Source organism: Haliaeetus albicilla, chromosome 7 (genome assembly GCF_947461875.1).
Source record: "Haliaeetus albicilla chromosome 7, bHalAlb1.1, whole genome shotgun sequence".
Lineage (NCBI taxonomy): Eukaryota > Metazoa > Chordata > Aves > Accipitriformes > Accipitridae > Haliaeetus > Haliaeetus albicilla.
The window spans coordinates 11785312-11807018 of record NC_091489.1 but is presented as its reverse complement, the minus strand read 5'-3'; the positions used below and the strand labels follow the sequence as shown (position 1 = coordinate 11807018).

The 21707-nt window shown below is 39.0% G+C and overlaps 1 protein-coding gene across 2 annotated transcripts in view; it reads left to right on the top strand.

Annotated features, from left to right (window-relative positions):
* The window catches only part of EPM2A (EPM2A glucan phosphatase, laforin), a 41387-nt gene extending 21486 nt beyond the window's left edge, over positions 1-19901 (top strand). For both annotated transcript variants that reach the window (XM_069786938.1, XM_069786939.1), the window contains exons 3-4: positions 16476-16717; positions 18141-19901. In XM_069786938.1, the coding sequence (XP_069643039.1) occupies positions 16476-16717; positions 18141-18421 (523 nt within the window). In that variant the 3' untranslated portion in view covers positions 18422-19901. The remainder of the gene's footprint in view (positions 1-16475; positions 16718-18140) is intronic.
* The last annotated feature ends 1806 nt before the right edge of the window (positions 19902-21707 follow it).

Below are 21707 nucleotides of genomic sequence, written 5' to 3'. Positions count from 1 at the left end.
CCCTAATCACAGCCTGAATCATACTCAGATGTAACACCAAGGCCCTTCAAACTGCCCTGTGGCTCAGCTGAGGAAGAACCAGTTGGCGTCCCTAAACTTTGATGGCTAGGGCAGTGGTATGGATATGCAATAACTTCCTGATAGTATTGCTAAAAGTCCTGAACAGTAATGGCCCCGAGGAAAAAAGAGAGCTTTTGCAGCAACAAAGCTCTTCATAGACTTCCATCTCAGAAGTTACTATAATTTCATCTGTTGTGGGGCTGGGCTGGGCTCTGTGCGGTGCCGCTGCTGGACCGTCAGCGTGTGCGCGGCAGCAGGAAGAGGAACGGGACCACAGCAGGAGTCCTGGTGCTTGTAACACCACATTGGCACAAAACTCTGCAGGGCGGCACTTATTAGAGGTGTCATTCCTCTGGAAACCAAATAATTTATATGTATAAATTATACACATGAAGTACATTGAGCATGGCTCAATGTGCTTCTAGTCAGCTCAGTGAATCTGGCAAATTTAAAAAATTCTTGAGAATAATTTTAAAAACCTGGTAGGACGTGCATAGCTGAGTTGGACTGAGTGTTGTGAGACAGCAGAGGGAGAGAAAGCTGCGAAGACTGGCTGCTGCTTCTGGCTTTCATTCACATACCAGGAGCTTGTGGCTTGCAAGGTGCTTTAGAAGAAAACCTGAAATGAAGGTTCAGCAAAAAAGACCTAGTAATTTAAGCAAGTAATTTCTAAACAAGGAGCGGGCAACAGGACTCAACAAGCTAAAAGGGAGCTTTGCGTGCTGTCTAGATAGTCTTGTGAGTTTTATCTGGGCTTTCTCCTGAATTTTTCTTTACCATTCTGCCATTCATCTGTGGCATTTGGAATAGGCGTTTGATTGACAATTATTTATTCAGAGGGGTTGTTGTTCAGGAATGAGTATTTCGTTAATGAAATGGCAGCAAGAAGAGACTGGCTGTTGATGGCAAGATGAACAGCTTTCATCAGCTGGCTGGTAATGGGGAGTATTTGCTTAAAACCACTGTTGCTCTTTAAAATGGATCTTTTCATAGGTGTGGCACTGCACCAAATGCACCAAATGATTTCCTTACTTCTTAAGAAAAACTTACAGTTCTGTGTCATTCTGGGAGCAAAAACCAGAGGAAGACTGGGAACCCTCCATGAAAAAACCTTGAGGACTAAACATACTTATTTGTTCTGTTTTTCTCTGTGGGATATAACAGACAAATGTTGATAGTCTAGTAGATACAAATTTTTTGTGGGGTATCACTGTTAGGGAGCAAAAACTATTGTTGTTTCTAATTTCTCTTTCTGTTCTACTCTGCCTCCCTGTCCCTTGTCTGTATTTCTTCTGGAGGTCTTCAGCCATTTTTCCTGCCTCTTTACTCTTTAACATTCAGGCATCAGTGAGGGAGTAAAGTTCTGTCTCTATTGGAAAGCAATTTGCCGCTGTTGCCGGCTGTGAACAAAATTGTCTGAGATTGTGAAATCCCAGGCAATTTAGCTCACAGCCGGGATGACGGGGAAGAGGCAGCATCACTCTTTCACCAAAGATGGTGTTCCAGTTGTCTTGCAGCTATTTATTTCTTCTTAGCTTTTACATGCATTTATTAGGTGCCCTGTAATCACTGGCATTTCTTAATATAGTTTACCTAAAGGTAACAGAGATTGTGTACTCAACCTTATTGCTATTTAATTTACCAGGAGGGAGCGAATTCAGATATTTGGTTGTTATCGGAAGAACTTCACTAAGAAAACTCCATAATTTATAACAGGTGAAACTGTTGCACCAGGGACTTGCTTGCAGTGTAGCCCCCCTCTGCCTACCCTTCCCGTTGGTTTTTGCAGGCACAACTCCTAGGGCAGGTTAGCCCAGCCAGCCTGCAGCTGACTCTTACAGGAAAAAAAGCCTCAAAACAAGGGAATTTTCTGTCCCCAAATGTGAAAGGTGACACCATCAGATAGTTTATTACCACCAGCTGGTTTGGTGTTTGCTTGCTCAGTGTATACTGTATTTCTGCAACAGGTAACCTGTAAGTCAGAAAAATCTGAAATAAACAACTGCATAATTGTTTCAACTGAAATGAAATGGGAAAAGTGTAAAAGGTACTTCATTTAAAACAGTAGCAAGCTGAAGCTATTTTTACGACTTCTACCTCTATCTTCAATAATTTTTATAAATGCTGAGAGATACAAATGCAAGTTTTCATGCTTAAATGCTCTAGATATTTACAAGATAATTTTCAAAAAGCTCCTTCATATAAAAATATGGAGAATCCTATTTAAAGGATAAAAAATGATTTATTAGAAAGGCAACTTGAATGTAGCTCTAGTTTCTTTGAAGTTTGTCTCAGAAACATAAGTATTTTATTTCCCAAGAGTAAATAGAGATTATCAAATTGCTGCTGTATTTTCCCATATATAATTTTCTCTCTGCAAGAAAAAACAAAAAACAAAGAAATGAACTGCATTAGTCTTCCCAGGGAACATATTAAGAGGCTGAACTGAAAATCTCTTGTTCCCTCCGTTAATGCTTGTAGTTTGGGAAATTTAATTTCAGGGAGTCAGGTACATAATCCCTGCTGTTGTTCAGAAGTTTAATGTATGTCTTCTTGTGAACTATGATATAAATGGAGTCAAATGTCATAGACATTGCCAAGTTTAAGAAATAAGAATTTCCTCTTTATTGGTTCAATAGACACCATAGTTTGTAAGTTTAAATGAAATGTCTTTTCTTTGATGTGAAAAACCTAATAATAGAAAAGATGATTTTAAGCATGCAAGAAGAGGAAAAAGTGGAAATATGCATTTCAGTTTTAATACAGAGACAAGAGAATGTAGAATATAGATAAAATCAATAATGAAGTAGAAGCTTTCTCTTTTCCTTTCCTTTCCTTTTCTTTCTTTCCTTTTCTTTCCTTTTCTTTCCTTTTCTTTCCTTTTCTTTCCTTTTCTTTCCTTCCATCTATCTACCTACCTACAATTTAAAGTAATTGTGTGAAGAGCAGGAGGAATAGGATGGTAGCATTCATGCAGAAAGCCCAGTCATCAGCTGTGGGCCCGCAGCAAGACTCTCCATGGCTCTGTCTTTCAGTTCAGGGGCTGGATGCTAGGCGCTACTATATATGTGTGGATGTTGGTGGGCTTCTAGAGCTTTTGTTTTTTAAGTATTTTTTTAGTTTATCTAGCTTCTCCAGTACTGCCTTTTCAAAACTCTTCAGAACAGCTATACCCAGTGCTTTCACTTTCCCAAGGTGAAGATCTGATAAGGAGGATATGCAGCTTCCCTAATAAAATAATTTCTTTAGTGTTCCTTCTTTCTGCAGTCCGGCTGCCAGCTTGAAGGGTTGCAGACCATTCCCAAACACAGCATTAACTACAGCTTTCACTGCAAAAGACTGAATTGCTCAGCTTCCTGTAATACTGAGTTGCTTCAATCTGGTGAGATGAAAGGAGGAAAAAGCTTCTCAAATATATTTGCAGGCTAGGTAATGAGGCTATCCAGTATGAGTAATGCTTTACAAATTTACAAGGTCAAGCTGTAGCCGAGAATGTAAACACATTTACATAAACTTTAGTAACAGTAGATCACTTTAATATATTTGTTTAAATGCCTGCAATTTCAATTTCCAAGCAGGTGGAATGATATTGCTAGGAAAAGAAAGAAATCTGAAAAAAAAGCAGTTTAAAAAAACATAGACAACCCTTGGTAATTCTTGTCAATCTTTGGGTTCCAATAAAACCTGCAGCATTGCTTGTTCATAAAATTTAAGTCAAATGATTTTTTTCCCTTTTGACATCTAAGACTTCTTCAAGAGATCCCACTATGCTTTGCAGTTTTGTGTTAAGACGACTTATACAGGTCCTCCTGGGGCCTCTCAGTAGCTCCATTACAGTCTCGGCCTCAACCTTTGAGGTTGGCAACTCATCCACCAGGGTTATTAATTTTGTGTTTATAGTCTAGGAACCAGGTATTTTAGCTAAAATGAAGTTTTCTGACAATTTTATTATGGTGGCACCATGCAGCTGTTGTCCCTTTGATTTGACTTTGTTGTGGGAACATGTTATTTTAGATATTTATGTAACTGACTGTGGTGATGCATTGGTTCAGTTTTTCTCAATATTTCTAAAATAATGTTCCCCAGCCTGTGGTACTTTAGAATGTGTCTGTCCCTCTTTAAAATTAAGATAAATGAACTGATGCAGGTTTAGAAATTCTGGATAAATATCTTAACTGGAATGAACACAGATACAGAGCCCATCAAGCCCTTTGTATTTGGATGGTACCGCACGGGACGGATGCGCTGCTTCCTCTGACTGTTGCAGTTCTGAGGGGATTCCAGCACTTTGTACGTGTGCGTACGCTGCCATGTGGATCACAAGGCCACCTTGCAATAAACTGTGCTTTGCAATAATGTAATTTTCATGACTATGTGCTTGTTTCTGAAGCATTGGAAAGCATTTCCATTGGATCTGAAATGCTGCATTTTGAAAAGTGGATTTATCTTTCATTATTTTTGCAGTCTAGATTTCTATGCAGCTGCTAATCAGTAAGCTCTGAAAGAAGACACTTCTCAGGGATTAACTGAAAGTTCATCTGTAGCAGTTTAAGTCAATTTTGTTAAGATGCTTTACCTTAAAGGTGCCAGCGGTGGCATCATTCCCTTTGCTAAGCATTAATGTTAGAAATTCTCATTCCTAATGCCAAGACATTCATGGCTCATTACGATCTGGCTTAGTTTGGCAGCCTGTTGTTCTTGTGTTTCCGAGTATTTGTTCTAATTTGAAACAAATGGGAATGTTGGCAACCTAACGGAGACATATGTAGGAAGTAATCATTGGCAACCATGGTTGCATGAGACAAGATTCTATAATTGGAGCATTTAAGTATTAATCCTCACAAGCCGATGGAGGAGTCCTTTCCAGGTTGTTCACTACAAGCCTTGGAACCTGATTCTCTTCTCAGGCTGTATTTTTTGTAATTGGCACATAGTTTGCTTCAGATAATGTTTATACAAATGGAAGTACGAGAAGAGTCATTCCCTACAAAGGCAAATCCTGCTTTCTGCTGCATGCAGTGTGTTCCTCAGGCCTCAGTAGAAACCTTGCAAGTATGTTTGGAAATAAGATCTGACTAAATCCTATAAGGCTAGATCTGGACAGCCTGTCCCACAAGGTATTGGTGTGCTTATGAATGATTACTTTCTTACCTTCACAGTAGAAATATGTAGTGAAATATGACATAAGATATTTCACTTTGAATACAGGGAGGATAAAATTTTATCTTCCGCAATTTAGTTCTGGCCATGTACATAAAGTCTTGTGTGACCAAGTTATTTCAGATCATATCTAGAGTAGAGATAAAATAGATTATAAAAAATGTGTAAGATATAAATTCATTGGCTTTAAGCTTTTTAATGGAGTGAGGTGAATGAGAGAGGAGAAGAGTTTAGTGTGGGGGTTTTTTCCCCTGTATAGATCCAAATGTACTGCAAGCTTAAAGAGAGCAATTCCATTGAATTTATTGGAACATGCACACTTATCCTAGAGACAAAATTAGGTAAATTTGATCTGTTATTGTGTCAGAAGAACAAAGATGGTTTACAATGCCTTTTGCACTTCCACTTCCCAAGGCGGGGACAAGTCTAAAACATGTTCTCATCCTGGCATGGAAGAGATCAGCTGTATCAGGCTGGTTTATCTCATCTATCAGTAATTGACCTTTGTGGTCATGGTGCAATCCCCATTAATGGGGATACACTGCCTCTTTTGTATTGCCTTCTTCACAGGAACTTTATGGTCGGGAAATATCCCACAAAAAGAATCCCCAAGGTTTCTTGCTAGGAGAACTTTACATCCTCTCTGTATCACAGGAGGAATGGGAATAGCAAATTTGGTTTTGCAAACCTATTTAAAATACAAAATGATGCAACATTCTTTTTTTGTTTCTGTGTCAGGGGTTCCTAGATATGCCTTTATCACACAAACCTATTTAAAATACAAAATGAAGTAACATTCTTTTTTTGTTTCTGTCAGGCGTTCCTAGATATGCCTTCATCACAAACCGAGGAAAAGCAGAGATACGTGAGCTAACTTGGAATGAGTGAGGGCATTTTCCACAGGCTGTGTAGCTTTTATGATGCTGGAGTTGGAGCAAAATAAATTGGCTTGCAAGGAGCTCTGTGCTACCATAGCTTGACTACTTCTGGTGTCTGAGATAGATAGACACCATAGTTAAATGAAGACTGGGAAAGAGGATATATTACTATTTGTAAAAGACATTCAGGAATTAGTACAAAGGAGGAAGAAGAATTATTGAAATTGAACCTGCTTTAAGATCAAATGGATATGAATTGCTTCTGAATGAATTTAGAATGTAAATTAGAACAAGGTTTCTGACATCAGAGGAATGATGTCTGAATCTGGAATGACCTTTCAAATAGGGCAGGGAGGACAAGGAACCTAAATTATTTCAAGGTGAAGCTTGATAAATTAGTATAGGTAGTGATCCCAGAGATGAAAATTAAAGTTTATGATTATAGTATCATAGATCATTGGCTCAAAGAGACCTCAGAAAGCATCCTGTCCATTTCCTTGCTGTAACTTAGTCTCAATTACATTTAAATCATTCTAGGTTTATCCAGCCTGATCTTAAATATGATCTCATCTCAGTGATGAGACTCTACAGCCCTGTTACTCTTCCATTCAATTACCTCACTATTTCCACCATTAAAAAGCTTTCCTAATCTCAATTTAAGTCTCCCTAGCACAATTTAAGTTCATTTCTTGTCCTCTCCACAGCAGACTTGGAGAACAAATTAGTATCCTGCCCCTTTATAGCCATCTCGTATATGCTTGGAAACTCCTATCCTTTTTCCCAGAATTACGGAGTGGCTGAGGTTGGAACTTCAAATTTTCATTTTGATATTAACCCTTGGTTCTTTCAGTCTTTTCTCTGAAAACTCGTCTTCTAGATCTCTCATTGTTCTGGTACTCTCTGCAGGGCTTTCCAGGTGTTTCTCTTCCTTCTTCCCATTCCTCCTGATGACGGTCTACCAGTACTGAATACAACAGAAGGATTATTTTGTGATTCTCAGCCATAGTGCTACTGCTTATTTATCCAAGCATTATTGTCATTTTTACAGCATAGGATGTGGTTTACTTCCCAGTTGTCTAGGTGTTTTCATCAAATACGTTCCCTGCTGTGGCAGGGTATTGGATTAGAAATGCCCTTGGTCTCTGCAGCTGTCCGTATGAGATGTTTTTGTGAGTTTCTTCTAATAAAGCTCTTATGCTCCTTGTAAGGGAATGTTTGAGATTGCTGTGGAAGGGGAAAATGGGCCATAAACAGAAAGCTTTGTGGATCCATCTAGACGAACTTCTCTTATGTGATTGACTTTAATTCTACTCATGTGGATCCTTCTTATCCTGCATCCCTCGTGCACTCAAAGCAAGGACAATCCCTAAAGCAGACATAGCCTACAGGCCTCCCCAGGGTCAGAATCCACCAGAAGGTTATGAATGAGGAGGAGAGCTGTGGTGTGCTCAGGGATTAGCATGATTGCTCCTTGTCTCATAACCTGAAGAGTGCATCATAACACCTGCTGTAAATGCAGATTGATGGGTGAAGGGGGACAACCAAGCCCTTTTGTGCCATCAAGCTGATGCGACGGAAATCTCCTTCTAAGACAGCAGAAGCTGAGGGCACTGTACTACTGGAACTGCTTTGTAGCTGAATGTCTGGGTAACCTTATATTTCAGTTACCAGTTTGATATTATTCTTACCTGTTTTCATTTTAGCTCATTGTCAGCTTGAGGTCAAATCTTAATGGCTTATTTGCTCTGCATATCAGCAAATGAGGTAGTTTGATGCCACATTCATGCATAAATTTGAGAACATGGAATAAATAAGATACTATTAAGCATAACACTCAAAATTCAAGGGCTTGAGAAACTTTGCATATTGCTAAGCTGACAAAGTGTTGTTCTAAAGTGATAAAAGCAGGTGTTTCTTTTTAGTTGCCAAGTCTGCTCCCATGTGAGAGGCTAGATAAGTAGTCCAAATTACATCTAAGAAGGAAATTTGCCAGAGCTTAATTACTTTTCATCACAGTGCCAAATAAGTAGAAGAAGAAAAAAAACCACCTTGGAACTACATTGGAGTCTATTTAATTCTCCTCATTTAAAGCCCTGAGGTAAAATTCTTAACTTCACAATAAACTGCACTCTTTCAGTGGTAAAGCAGAACAAATTTATAAGCAATTACTTGTGCTCCTTCTACACTTGGCAGTTAGGTAAAAGCAATTTTTTGTTCAAAAATATAAGTAGTTTTTACAAGGTCTGCAGCCTTGTTGTTTCAGTAGGATATAGTTTTATCATTAATCAACACTTTTCTCTGATGACTTCTGCTAAGGTTATGGCTATTTATTTAATCTTTATTGATAAAAGTGATCTTATTAAGCCTGGCTATTAGATCTTGGTGTTCTGTGAGTTAGACCATAGTATCATCAAACCTTGCTCTCCTACTCTGGCCCTTTGTGCTTGTCTGCGTGCTGGGCAATTGAGTGTATCAGACTGTGTTCAGTCAATCCTACTTAAGTCAAGCCTCTCATCACAAAGCCTCCATCAGCTTGTCTTCTGCAAGGAGACTTTATCAGTAAGTCAGCAGGAGAAGAGATTAAGACCACAGCCATTTACCCACGTGCCCTGTGCAATGAAATGTCAGTGTCGTAACCCCTCCGTTCTACATTATTATTTCATTGGCAAGGAGGCATTTTGCTGAGAGATCTCTCTGTCCTTTATTTAAAGAGAATGTAATGAAACCAGAATTCTTGTACAAGACCAATCCAGGGACCCTGCTGTTTTAATATCTGCTTATGTTGTCAGTATTTTGGAGGAAGATGCAAGAATAAAAAAAAAAGATTAAAAAAATCTGCCATTTTTCTCATCTCTTGGTAGCTGCTTTATAGGTGAAACTATATGGAAGTTGAGATTCTTTACCTGTTTTATGTAGATAGACCCAGTTTATTTCCCCCTCCCATATATTTTATCTTTAAGCAGTCATCCAATTCCCTCTTAAAAATGTTCAATTCATAGTCTGCCCTCATATGAAAGTATTTTCGCAAGAAATAGCTAGTATCTGTATTTGAAATGTTTTCGTTTTACTGTATCTTTTTTGATAGAATAAAATAGTTAATAGAAAGTTCAAAGTTTGAGTTCACAGAACGGGATCAATGATTTTTAGAGGGTTACTATAAATTTTCTGTTATTTTCAGTTCACTTTTTTGTACAGACTAATATTACCACTTTGACCTCTCTATAAAGCAACACTTTCACCCAGCATTACTGCAAGCATGTACTGTTTCCCTTTCTAATTTATTATAGTCAGCTTAAAACCCAGTGATGTGTGTGAGTGGCTGAGATTATTTATTCTAAGATATATTACTGAGATGCATTCATCAACTGTGAATCTCATCTGCTCCTTTGCTACATATTCATTTAGTTTTATTTGGTACCACTGGCAGTTGTAACTAATAAAATCTTTAATTCTGTTTGGGGTAGATTTTACTCTCTCCTTGAGTAGACTTGTCTCTTGTGAGAGATCTTAACTTGAAAACAGAGTTCCATGTTGAATATAGGTCAACAGTGTCATGCTGTAAAAGGACAGTCAGGGAACTATAAAGAGGGATATAGCCTTTGAGGCACAAGAAGTAACTATTCTTCAGTTCTTCACAGAAACGGTAAGATCTCTTTCCAGCACTGGGCATAACATCTTAAGAAAGATGTTGACCAGCTGGAGAGTCCAAAGGCAAACAAGAATAATCAGATGCTTTGAATATATGACAAGCAATGTGTGTGTGTGTGTGTGTGTGAAGAATACAAGGCTGTGGGGGTGTACGTTAGTTATTTTCAGATAGGTAAAAGGATTTTGCAGAGTGGAAGGGAATAATCTGTTCTTTGTGTCCATTATGGAGACAAGAAGATGTCACTGTGACCTGTGACTGCACTATTCATATTGGACATTAGGAAAATATTTCTGAAGGTGAGGATAGTCATCAGTGTGCTTTCTACATATCAAGCAATATTTGAAAGTGTTCAGATCTTCCACTGGAGAGCAGAATTTGGTCATTTGAAAATCTGTCTCTGTAAACGCATTTCGGGACATTAGATAGCAATCTAAGTCATGTTTCTAGGTTGCTCTGACAAAGGTACAGGAACGTCATCTGATTTCTAGCAAGTGTTCTTAGTATTTTCACTGTCACAGCTTCAGGAGAAAAGAACAAGGAAGGCCCAGAGGAGAGATGTCTAGTTTGGTACTTCAGGGAAGGCATGCATGTACCTAAGAATAAGCTGCTATATATTGTTAAAAGGATGCTGATGGCAAAAGAAGGAGCACATACAGGATGATAGTTCTGGGTCATCATAATTCAGTGGTATCACCATTTAAAGTGATGTGCCTTGTCACAAGGCAGAGGGTAGAGAAAAGACAAAAGAGCATCTCAGCTACAGCTGGTAGGATTTCCTATATTCTCATTTTGAATATGCCCAAAGCAATACTTTTGGAAATCTCTTTTGTGTCAAACAAGAGAAAGAGAGGCAGGAGTTTTCTGCTGCCATCCCCCTGTCTCCCTTTATTTCTTATCAGACATTTGGTCTTCGAAGTAGTTTAAATTTGGTTAAAAGTAGAAAGTTTCAATGCAAGCCTTTGGTTCAGACAGATCATTTTCCATTAAAAATCCAACTTATAAAAAAATTCTGAACAAGTTCCTGCTCCAGTGCCATCAGGTGAGGAAATAGGAATGTGCTATAATTGGAACCAGTCTCCAGTAGTTACAGTGCTGCAAAAAAACATCTCTAACTGAGTTGTACTTCAGGCCTACAATCCCCTTGGGCTGCTTGCTTGTAGTGGTGTCAGGGTAATAGCACTACATCAGTACAAAAAACACTTCGTATGCATATAAACATCATAAAATGCTGGGGGTAAATAGATTGAATTATATATGTTGCTCTTCTGGGAATGCAGGATAAATATTGCTGCAAGTTACACATAGCTGCAGTTGCATGCTACACCTTTAGGAAATAGAATCACAGCATCATAGAATAGTTTGGGTTGGAAGGGACCTTTAAAGCTCATCTAGTCCAACCCCCCTGCCATGGGCAGGGACATCTGCAGTTAGATCAGGTTGCTCAGAGCCCCGTCCAGCCTGACCTTGAATGTTTCCAGGGATGGGGCATCTACCACCTCTCTGTACCTGTACCTGTGCCAGTGTTTCACCACCCTCATCATAAAGGGACACAGCTGATTTAATCATTATTTTGTTTGTCATTTCAGCTGAATTGCTCTGTCTTGTTATATGTATAAATTAGCACTTAACCTTGCTGTCATCAGATGCTTAGCGGGATCTAAGGAAGACTGGTGCAGACAACTGAAGTGAATTACAAGCTTCAACATCAGGCTACATCTTAACCTGGTGCTGAAGGATGAATCAATCCATCACTTTTCATTTAAAATAATGCACTGGACCTTGGTCAAAAATATTACTGATATAAACAAATGGCACGGTTGATGGATCACTCTGTTGCCAATAACCAATGAAAAATACCTGAGTATTTTCCCTTAGTTTGGCAAAGTCCTCTTTCTTGATTAAAGCTGGCAGCTATAGGGATAAAAGGACATCTGAAATACTGTACCTGATAGACGTTCTGATGAAACGTGTTCCCCAAAGGCTTGAATCCTACCCTTTTCTGCAAGAACTGTGACTCCTCGGAAGGGTTGACTGATTTTAGGAGAGATTGTAAGATGCCTGCTCCTAGTACATTGATGATTGAACAGATGTGGAAACAGTACCTGAGTCATCCCAGCTTACAGCTCAGCATTTTAAAGAAATTTAAATTTGTTGCCCATTTGCCTTAAACCATTATCAACAAAAGTAACACAGGAGCTGCCTAAAAAGCAGGGTAGACATCTGGAGGAGGAGCTGACCACCCGATGCAGTAACCTGGTATCTTCCCCAAGGGCAAGTCACCCTCCCTGTGAATCAGATCCCTACAGCTACAGTTGCTGGGTTGGGTTTGTACTGTCTGTGGAGGTCTCAGACTGAAACGTACAGTGCATCACGCTTTGGGAACATTTCCTCTAGCCTGAAAATTACAATCTGCACCAATAAAAACAAAAGTACCAGAATGCTAATCTTTCATTGCCTCAGACTCATTTGCTCCTTAAAGATGGGAAGACTATTTGCATATGCATTGATTAAATGGAATGCGTTTGTTGTTTCAGATGCATTCATAGTGAATTGTTATAATTTAATCTAGGCTGTGCAGGGTCCTGGGGGGAAGCAACCAAGTGCAATATATATCTGCATCATTAAAAATAATTTAAGTGTGATGACAGCTGGAAAATAACCATACAAGTGATTTCAGGGTGTTCCATATTTATTCCCTGGTAATGATAAATCGTTGTTGATTTTCTCAGTTTACAAGTGAAACGGCAGGTTTTTAACACATCAGCCTTCAGTCTGGGCTCGTAAATCAAGTAAACTGAGCAGACACCTGCCTAACATTTAGTCCTTGTTACTACAAATTCAAGCTTCTCACATTCATTCATTCATTTAATCCCCCAAAGTCCCCTTAAGCTAGATAAACATTATCTCCATATTACTAATGGAGAACTGAAGCATAGGGTGTGTGGAAAGTAACTTCGCAGAAAGTAGCTTTAAAGGGCTTTTAGACAATCTACAGGTCTTAATCTCAGAAGTTAGCTGAATATTTTTCATGTTACTCTAGGTGATTTCTTCATTGATAAACTGCCTCTGACTGAATCGACCATGTCTTCTGGGACCAAGCATGGGTTACTGTCCTTAGTAACACAGGGAGTTAACATGTGCAATGAAAAAGTGCCATTTTTATCTTAAAGCAGAATTCTAAGTAGAATTTTGTTAGAACACCATCCTGTTGTGATATTTGGGGAATATGACAGGGGTTAATGGCTGGAAAGATTATAGGTTTATTGATCACACATAATCCCTAAATGTTTTTTGAACTGTATTTAGGCATCACTTAAGCTGCTGCTGGAAAACAACCACATGTGAGCTGGAAGGCAGCAGCTGCCAGAGAGCTCAGAGCACTATTACATGACAGTTGAGAGAGGGAAAGTAAAAGAGGTCTCTTTCTCATGCCAAACAGTCTTGTGGCTAAAATCTAGCTACCTACTGAAGTACAGTGGCAACTTAAAGAAGAAAGGCCACACTGGAAAAGGAAAACTAAAAGTCACGTTATTAAGGAAAGATGTAAAAATGAAATTACCACATTCCTGCTTTGTTTAATATGTACGTTTCCCTGGTCCTCAGCATAATTAAGCCCTCAGTAGGGCTCTCAAAAATCAATATATAAAATACAGCTGCTAAACTCGCCGTCAGTTTCTGTACTCGCATGTGCACTGACCCTTTCATTCTTTCCTTCTGATGTAAGACAAAGTCAAGGTATGAACCAGATAAAGGCAAATGGAAATATAGGTACTATGCAGTAGAATTATCCCAGAACTTTGATGTAAATTGGCCAATAAGACAGCTCTGCAGTACTGTTTTCTGCATGGAGTGTTTTCCCAGTAAAAGAGTGGTTAAGTCTTGTCTGGTAAGACCAAGACATTACAGTTATTTGGAGGTGGGTAAATAAGGGGCTTGAAGACCAAGGTCAAGGCTGCAGCTTGATCCTCTCAAAGGCTAAAATCTAGGACCTGATTAGAAAAATAGTTCACAAGAATTGGCTGTCCTAAATATGTTGTTTTGGTCATTCTCTGAATGCCACCACTAGTTTGGTTAATTACAGGGAAAGACAGTGATAAAAACTTGGTAAACCCATCCAGTTGTTCTGTAAATGCAATTATTATTGTGCAATACAGGAGGTCTTGTCATGGACAAGACCCTTTAGGCTACAAGAACAAAATAAACAAATGATGTATATCCCAGTGCTCTTGTAGGTAGCGCAGCTGTGATGTTTGCCCACTAAATAATCATGGGGGAAAAAATTATAAAGTATTGATTTCTCTGTAAGCAAGAGGACTACCCAGAGTTTTATTTACCTCAGGAACACTTCAGTCATTCCTGATTCAATCAAATGCTAGAAAACACAGTTTTGCTCTGCTGTCAAGGTAACTTATTGTATTAGATGTTTCCCAAAATATCGAGAGAATTACATATGCATGAGTCTCCAGGAAAGCTCATGAAGGAAGGATGCTAATGTTCTTGTTCTTGAAAGAATATCCTCATGCTGTCACAAGGTATTAGTGATATTGCCACTTTTCTTTTCCGGCTATGGAGTTTTGTGGGCATTGCTCATCTCCAGCCATTCATCAGCGTCTGTCAGGGCACTTTCTCTTACATTCGCCACCTTGAAATGCTGTAATCATTGCAGCGGATTCCTGTGGCAGAAGTCTGACAGCGGCCACCCTTTCAGGTTAGGTTGGGGTTTGCTGTGGGGCTGGCACATGGGAAGTGGGGCAGTGAAGCAATTGTTGCCGTGGACCTTCGCAAACCCCTCTGGCCAGTGGGAATGCTCGAGCTGGTTATGCTGGATTTTGGGAAGTTTTGAGAAGCTCCCTTCCTGTAGCACTATGTGGGATTGTGCCTTGAACATAATGGTAATACACAATTGTTGCGCTTTATTGCATTTCCTTCAGGTTGCTGTGGAATCCAGTGTTGACCAAGTATTGATATTTCTTAATATGTGAACTGAATTCAATTTGTAGCTTAAGAAATCCAGAACCTGTGTATTAGAACTTCTTTCTTTCAATGTCTTCTCTCCTTTATAAGGTAGCATTCAGGAGTGTGAGAAAAGTGACAAAGGTGTGAATCTTAATTTCTGAAATTTTGGGTTAAACTTGCTTGCTGCTTAGGAACAAATGCATTCTCTACTAGCAATGGGAAATACTCTCACCGCAGTCTAGACCAGAACATGGATGTGAAACATCAGCTAAATCAAATGTCTTCAAACAATCTCACGGTTGAAATGGCTATTTGCTATGTAACACATTTGTCTAAATTGGACTCAGTTACCATATACTGAGATCAAGTGTGTTGTCTCACTGAAACAGGGGTTGTTAAGGCCAAAGACTGTGTTTGTGTGGCTGGTATGTAACTCACTGTGGATGCAGCTGAAATACAGGAAACAATAATAAAAAGTGGGTCCTGGATTTGAATTTTTCTTTTTGACAGTCTTTCAGTAATAACATAGCAGGATTTAATCACTATCAATTACAGGTCTTAATTAAATACTAGTAAGTACTTATGACTGTGATAGTGGAATAGAAATAGCTACCTGATGGTTTAAGGGCTGTTTATAGGAGTAACTGCTCCTGAATAAACATAAAACTTTTCTTATTTGTCTCTGAGATTCAAATTGGAAAAAAAACATAAGAAATGCGTGGCAGACATTTTGGTTTTGAGGATCTTGCTTTTGTCATAGAGTGGCTTCATTTTTTTGCAGTTAATAATTTTTGCAAAGTTGTTTGTTCAACTGCAGGGATATTTTGTGTAGTTTGTGGATTGCATGTTCAAAATAGAAGTTTATGCAAACAAAAAAAATCAAAGTAGATCACTAATAATTTGTGCATGTAAATAATCCATTGTAGATACCATCAGTTTAATTGCATGTGCAGATTAAAATATCTTAATTTGAAAACAAACCTCTTAATATTCAGTTTATATTTATGTCAAAATCTGTTGAGACATACAATAATTTTATGATAATTAACAATGTGATGACCATAGAAGTCTTAAAGTTTGATTTAGATAAGTACCAGAAATATGGTTGTTTATCCATCTTACACATCTCTTGAGTTTTCTTCCAAAATTTCTGGTTCTTTGCGCCTTGAGGGAAGCTAGACATGTATTGTAATTCTGCATTTGGTTCTCACTAGACTCACAAGAGCAGAGAAAAATGAGAAGAAAATCACTCATTCATTTTTGAGTTTCCTTACAGAAGGGTAGTTTAAGTTGGGGTTTTTTTTCTGTCTACTTTCCTCATTATAGTGGTAGCTACAAAGCTGGAAGAGTTATATGTGTTTGACTTATTAGTAAGTAATTCAGATCTGGATCATGTGAATCTTTTAGATCTGGGGGGGTTTTTTGTGCAAATTGCTTCAGAGTTGTCTTATTCTAATCTGTGATGTTAGTAAGCTTCTACTGCAAGCTTAATGATGGATGCCTTAGAGACCTGTGCTACTAATTATGCTGTGAATTTTTTCTTAGACTGTCTGCTCTTTGCGGTAGGTTAGGAACTTGATCCCCAGCATCAAAAATTACCAACTCAACTGTAATGAAATAAGAAGCTGCTTCCTGTGTGACATGAAAAGGCTGCGCTTAGCAGTGTTTGTGTGATGGTGCTAAGCAGGTTGGAGCTGGAACACCACTGAACTTGGCAGTTTCCTTGTTAAGATATTTTAATCAATCCCACTGCAATGTTTTCTCAATGCTAGAATTCTGCCAAACATCTGGCTAGGAAGTTGCCCTCGGCAGCTGGAGCATGTAACCGTGAAGCTGAAGCACGAGCTGGGTGTTACGGCTGTGATGAACTTCCAGACCGAATGGGACATTGTTCAGAATTCCTGGGGCTGCAACCGCTACCCAGAACCCATGAGCCCCGAAATCCTCATGAAACTGTACAAAGAGGAAGGTCTTGCCTATGTCTGGATGCCAACCCCAGACATGAGCACTGAAGGTAATGCTCAGGCCGCTTTTGCAGTACATTAATAGTAACAAACTGTTTGAGTTACTAATCTGTCACTTTTGTAACTGGTTTTTTTTTTCTGTGTAAATTTTGCGTAAAAATATAGCTAACACAAGGTATAATTTCTCTGTGTGTTGTCTCTAACAAATTATTCACGTTTTCTTGTAGGCAGAGAGGCCATCTAAAGTACTTTGTGTCTGGCAGTATATGTGTATTTGAGTTTAAGGCCATCCGACATTGATAACTGCTTGACTGTTTTTGCTTTCAGCTTGAATTCAGCCTGCATAATGAAAATGCTGTGTAGGTGGAAGACTGCAAGCTTGCACAGCAGGACAGCTTGCCCTCCTTGCTGGTTAAAAATGGAGACACAGTGCTGTATGTCTGCCTCTGCTATTCCCTTCCCCCAAGAAACAGTTTTTCTTTAACTATAGTATCCCAGTCTGATGAATCTCCATAGAGTCATTTATATAATTATTTGTAATTAATTTAGAATACCCATGGCACCTGCTGTTGTAGCATATATTATTATTATTTTTAATTCCTCCGTTGCAATGCTCAGTTCAAAATCTTGTTTCCAGCCAGTAGGTTAGAAAGTGTGCATGTTTTCAAGTGAGTGGCCTACCAGCAGAAGAGAGTGCTTTCAACAGAGTGAAATATTGCTGCCACAAAGAGAGAACTGTCATATCAGTAATAGGACATCGGGGAAGACAGGAGACGTTAAAAAAGGGATTTGAAAGGGCTTAATGTCAGTGCTCATTTGTGCCATGAGGAAAAGTTAGGCTCTGATGTTTGCAGCTTCAGTTCCCAGGGTAGCAGGGAGAAAGGCATCAGGAAATATGGTATATTCATCCCTTTGGGAGTGAGAAAGGCTGTTCTGTGTTGTTTAACCACATGCATAGTACACAATTAAATCATAACTTATTAAGTTGTACAGGAAAACACTCTTCTGCTCTCCCTCCCTCCCTTATTATTGACATAATGGCCTTCACTACAATGTTTTGGAAAGCAGTGGTACATAGGTAGCTTCACAAGCCTCTAGTACTAATAGCCATTTCATTTTTGGCCTGCTAACTTTAATGCTATATAAGATGTGCTATTTGATGTAATTTGCTGACTTGTCTCAGTTCCTGTGAAAACAAATATGCCACACACATCCAATGTTAATCAGAATGTGTATTTAGAGAAGACTTGGGGTGTTTTACAAATTTTGTGTGATCCGAATCTATGTTGCAAGAAAAAACAAAGTTAGGGTAGAAGGTCATTTGAAAAAAAGAAAAAGAAAAAAAAAGAAAACTCCCCAATTATGTCAGGTTTGCCATTATGATTCATGGTTTATCAGGCTGTACAGACAAAATCTCAACTGTGAACCTAGCTTTCTCAAATGCAAATGAACGTGCCTTGTTTTTGACCTTAGGAAGAATACAGATGTTGCCGCAAGCTGTCTGCCTCTTGCACGGGCTACTGGAGAATGGACACACTGTCTACGTTCATTGCAATGCTGGCGTTGGCAGGTCTACAGCTGCTGTCAGTGGCTGGCTGAAGTACGTGAAGGGATGGAGCCTGCGGAAAGTGCAGTACTTTTTGGCATCCCGGAGACCAGCTGTCTACATAGACGAGGAAGCTCTGAATCGTGCTGAAGATGATTTCTACCAGAAATTTGGGCATCTTCGTTCTTCATGCAAAATACAAGAGTAGAAAAGCAGAAGCAGAAAAGGAAGGTGAAGAGGAATCCTTACATTTGAACCCCAAGGACTTGGAAATCATGAGTTGGACGCCTGCCTCTCCTCTTCAGATTATAAGCTTGTCATAAAAGTTGTGAGAATTTTGTTAAAAAACTGCCTTTGAGGGTTTTGTATTTGCTTTCTTTAAGCTGTTATGATTCACATTTTCAAGCCTTTTGCTGCAAGTATGAGACCTAGAAACTCTGCAAAGGGAAACTAAGATTTTCTTTTAACTACTTGCCTACAGGAACTAGAGGTTTTAGGGTAGACACTAAATAAGATGTGAGGTGAAATAGAGTTGGCAATATTTCAGTGACAAGAAAGAGAAGGCGTCTCAGAAAAACAGATACAAAAGCTGACTGGATTAAGGTTCGGGTTAGGTTGGAGCTGATCATTGTCAAAGCTGCTCAGTTATTTTAGGTGGAGTGTATGTTAAAGTGTTTAAACAAAAAGCTAATGTCTAATGCAGTGAGCTAAAATTTGCTCTCTTTGCCTATCTAGTTAATGTTAAATATTATGAGTTTCAACTATATTCTTTTATGACATTGGGGTTATGCTGGGATGTGGCATGAAGAGAGGAAACAGCTCCACTTACTGCAGCCTTACTCTGTTGCAGGGAAGGACTACTATTTATTACACTATTCTAGGGTGTGAGATCTCGAAGTCAAAGATACATTCTGGTCCACGCAGCACTGTACAGTGGGCTCCCTAGGTGCCAAGTCAATCTCAGCAGTAACCACTGGGCTAAAACAGGACCTATAGGAACTATGTGATAAGCCTCTGCACATGATTGACACCACAGCCTCTGTGTTGTTGACCTAGATTAATTTCTTCACTATAGCAAAAGTCTCTCCTTGTGCAAGCAGTGTGTGGGTGTTCACAGATGGTAGATTAACCGACTGAAGCTAATGCTGGGCTATCCCTGTTGGCTTTGTGGATGATTCCTAATGTTCTCCAGCACTGCTTAGTCCCTTAGCTAAACTAAGCAGTGGCATCAACAGCTTCCAGCCCTGCTAAGGTAAAACCAATTTGCTGTAGGTTAAGTCCAAGAGAGAAGGGAGAGAAAACATTTCCTAAGGAACAGAGGATTAAGGATGCAGAAACGTAAGAAACCTAATTTCTATAGGTTTATTCTTCAGTGAAATCTCATTTTTTTCCAGCCAACTTGTTCCTCTAAAGACCCAGTCAGTGCCAGAGTACTTTAGTTGATGTATTTTGATTATCTGAATACTTAATCGAGAAACAATTAGATATGAACTGTTTATAGAGACTGTCCAGAATAATAGAATATATTTTATTTATCCTATACTTCAATCATCTTCAAAAGGAAAAATGTTTATTTAAGTTATTCTTTATGTGTGGTTTTGATCATTACTTTGTGTCTGATTTTTTGAAATGATACTGCCTGTTTAGAAAATGGATAAGTTCTCCATTAAATAAAAACATAAGGACAATTCTAGCAGCCCATTTTGTCATATGTCTTTGGTGCCCAATTCATGAGTAGCAAAAAGGGTCATGACTGATATTTCTATATAGAGGTGGGACCAGACACTTTAATGGTAACAGCCCATTTCTTGTCTGCTATGCTGTGTCAGTTTTGATGGGCTGTTGAGGTGGAAATCTCAAAAACCAGCACAGCCAAGGTGTGTGGATGATATGGCACCTCTGGTACCTCCAAAGACAAAAAAAGGGTTTCTTCTCCTAGCCCGATGCAGAGAGCAGAGGGAGGGTGTCAGCGCTGCTGCCTGGCTGTGGGGCTCTCATGCGAAGGCGCGGAGCTCCAGCTGACCGCCCAGGAGTTACCTTGTTTTGACTCAGTTTCAGATAAAAATGGTGAGCTCTTGCTACCGCTTGCCTCTCAAAATCAAGCGCTGGGAGGAAGAGGATGGCATAAGAAGTAGAGAGTAGAACTCACTTAAGTTTTGCATTTCTGTTGAGATACATTCGAAACCCCAAGATTAAAATGTGTTTCCAAGCACCCCTGACGGACAGTCCTTTCCATCAGATGCAACTTGTAATATATGTTGGGACACGTACTTGTGGGTTTGGTTCTTCTTTCACAGCTAACTATATTTCTCTTTCAGGGTTCTTGGGACTGAACAGTGCATAACATGGCACAAACAAGTAAGTATATGACTAAGTAAGTATAGCTGTGCTGTATCGGTTATTTCCTAATTCTGATGATAGCGGCAATGGAAGCAGACTGGTGCTTCATGAGTAGGGCAGGAATTCAAATTATACAGAAGCCACAGATTCAAGGAAGCCCTAGCAAGGGGTTGTTAATTGTTGTTTATTGTCATTTCAGCAAGGGGTTGATTCATTGCTTATGGTCATTTCAGTGTGCTTGTCTGCTGAACTGCTGGGGGACTATATCATACATAGATTGCGTTAGCCAATGAACTGCATGAAAACAACTTGCCAACATCATGTTAACAAAGAGTGCAAAGAGATTCCATGGCTTGCAGTCCCTTTGTACCTATTTGTAGCATTTTTTTTTCCTCATTGCCACCTTCCTGCCTGCCTCATTGAAGGCCACCCTGTTGAGTAACATTCATTCAAAGCCTTGTCTTTTGAATGCAACTAGGAATTTAAATGCTAGAGATACTTGCAAAAGGCTACAGCAACAGAAAAAGCAATCATATAAAAATATTCCATTTCTCCAACTGTATAATTACACAATAAATCTACATCAAGAGATTATCTATTACCATTCCAATTTGTAGTATGTTCTTATGCTGATTGGATCATTAGCTCTTTCCACAGAGTAGCCTCTTGATGCAATTTGAATGAAAGGATGAAGACAGTCTCTTGTTTGTAGACTTGTATATTTCCTTGCTATTTTAGTCATAGAAGTGCTACAAAATTTAGAGAAGAACAACTTCTATAGAAAGAACTAGAAACAGATATACAGTAATGGTTATTTTAAAGTGGGGCCAAGAAGCCAAAATAATACACACGCTATAATGGGAACCAGGTAGAAAAATTCTGATAACTCATCACTGAAAAGCATCAGTTGGGGAAAATGCTTTTCTGCTGGTGTGAGCATCAGTATTCTCTGCCCTGTTACAGCCAGGTTTTTACCTCTGTTAAATTAAAGAAGAAAGTAGAATTTGCTGCATGAAATGGAAACATTTATAACTCCAGGTACTTAGAGTATCTCAGTGTCATTATTAGGCCAAACAATAGCATATATTCTTTCCTAGGGCTATGTACATGAAGGAGCTAAGCAATCCTAACTCTTACAAGTGATTTTATAAATA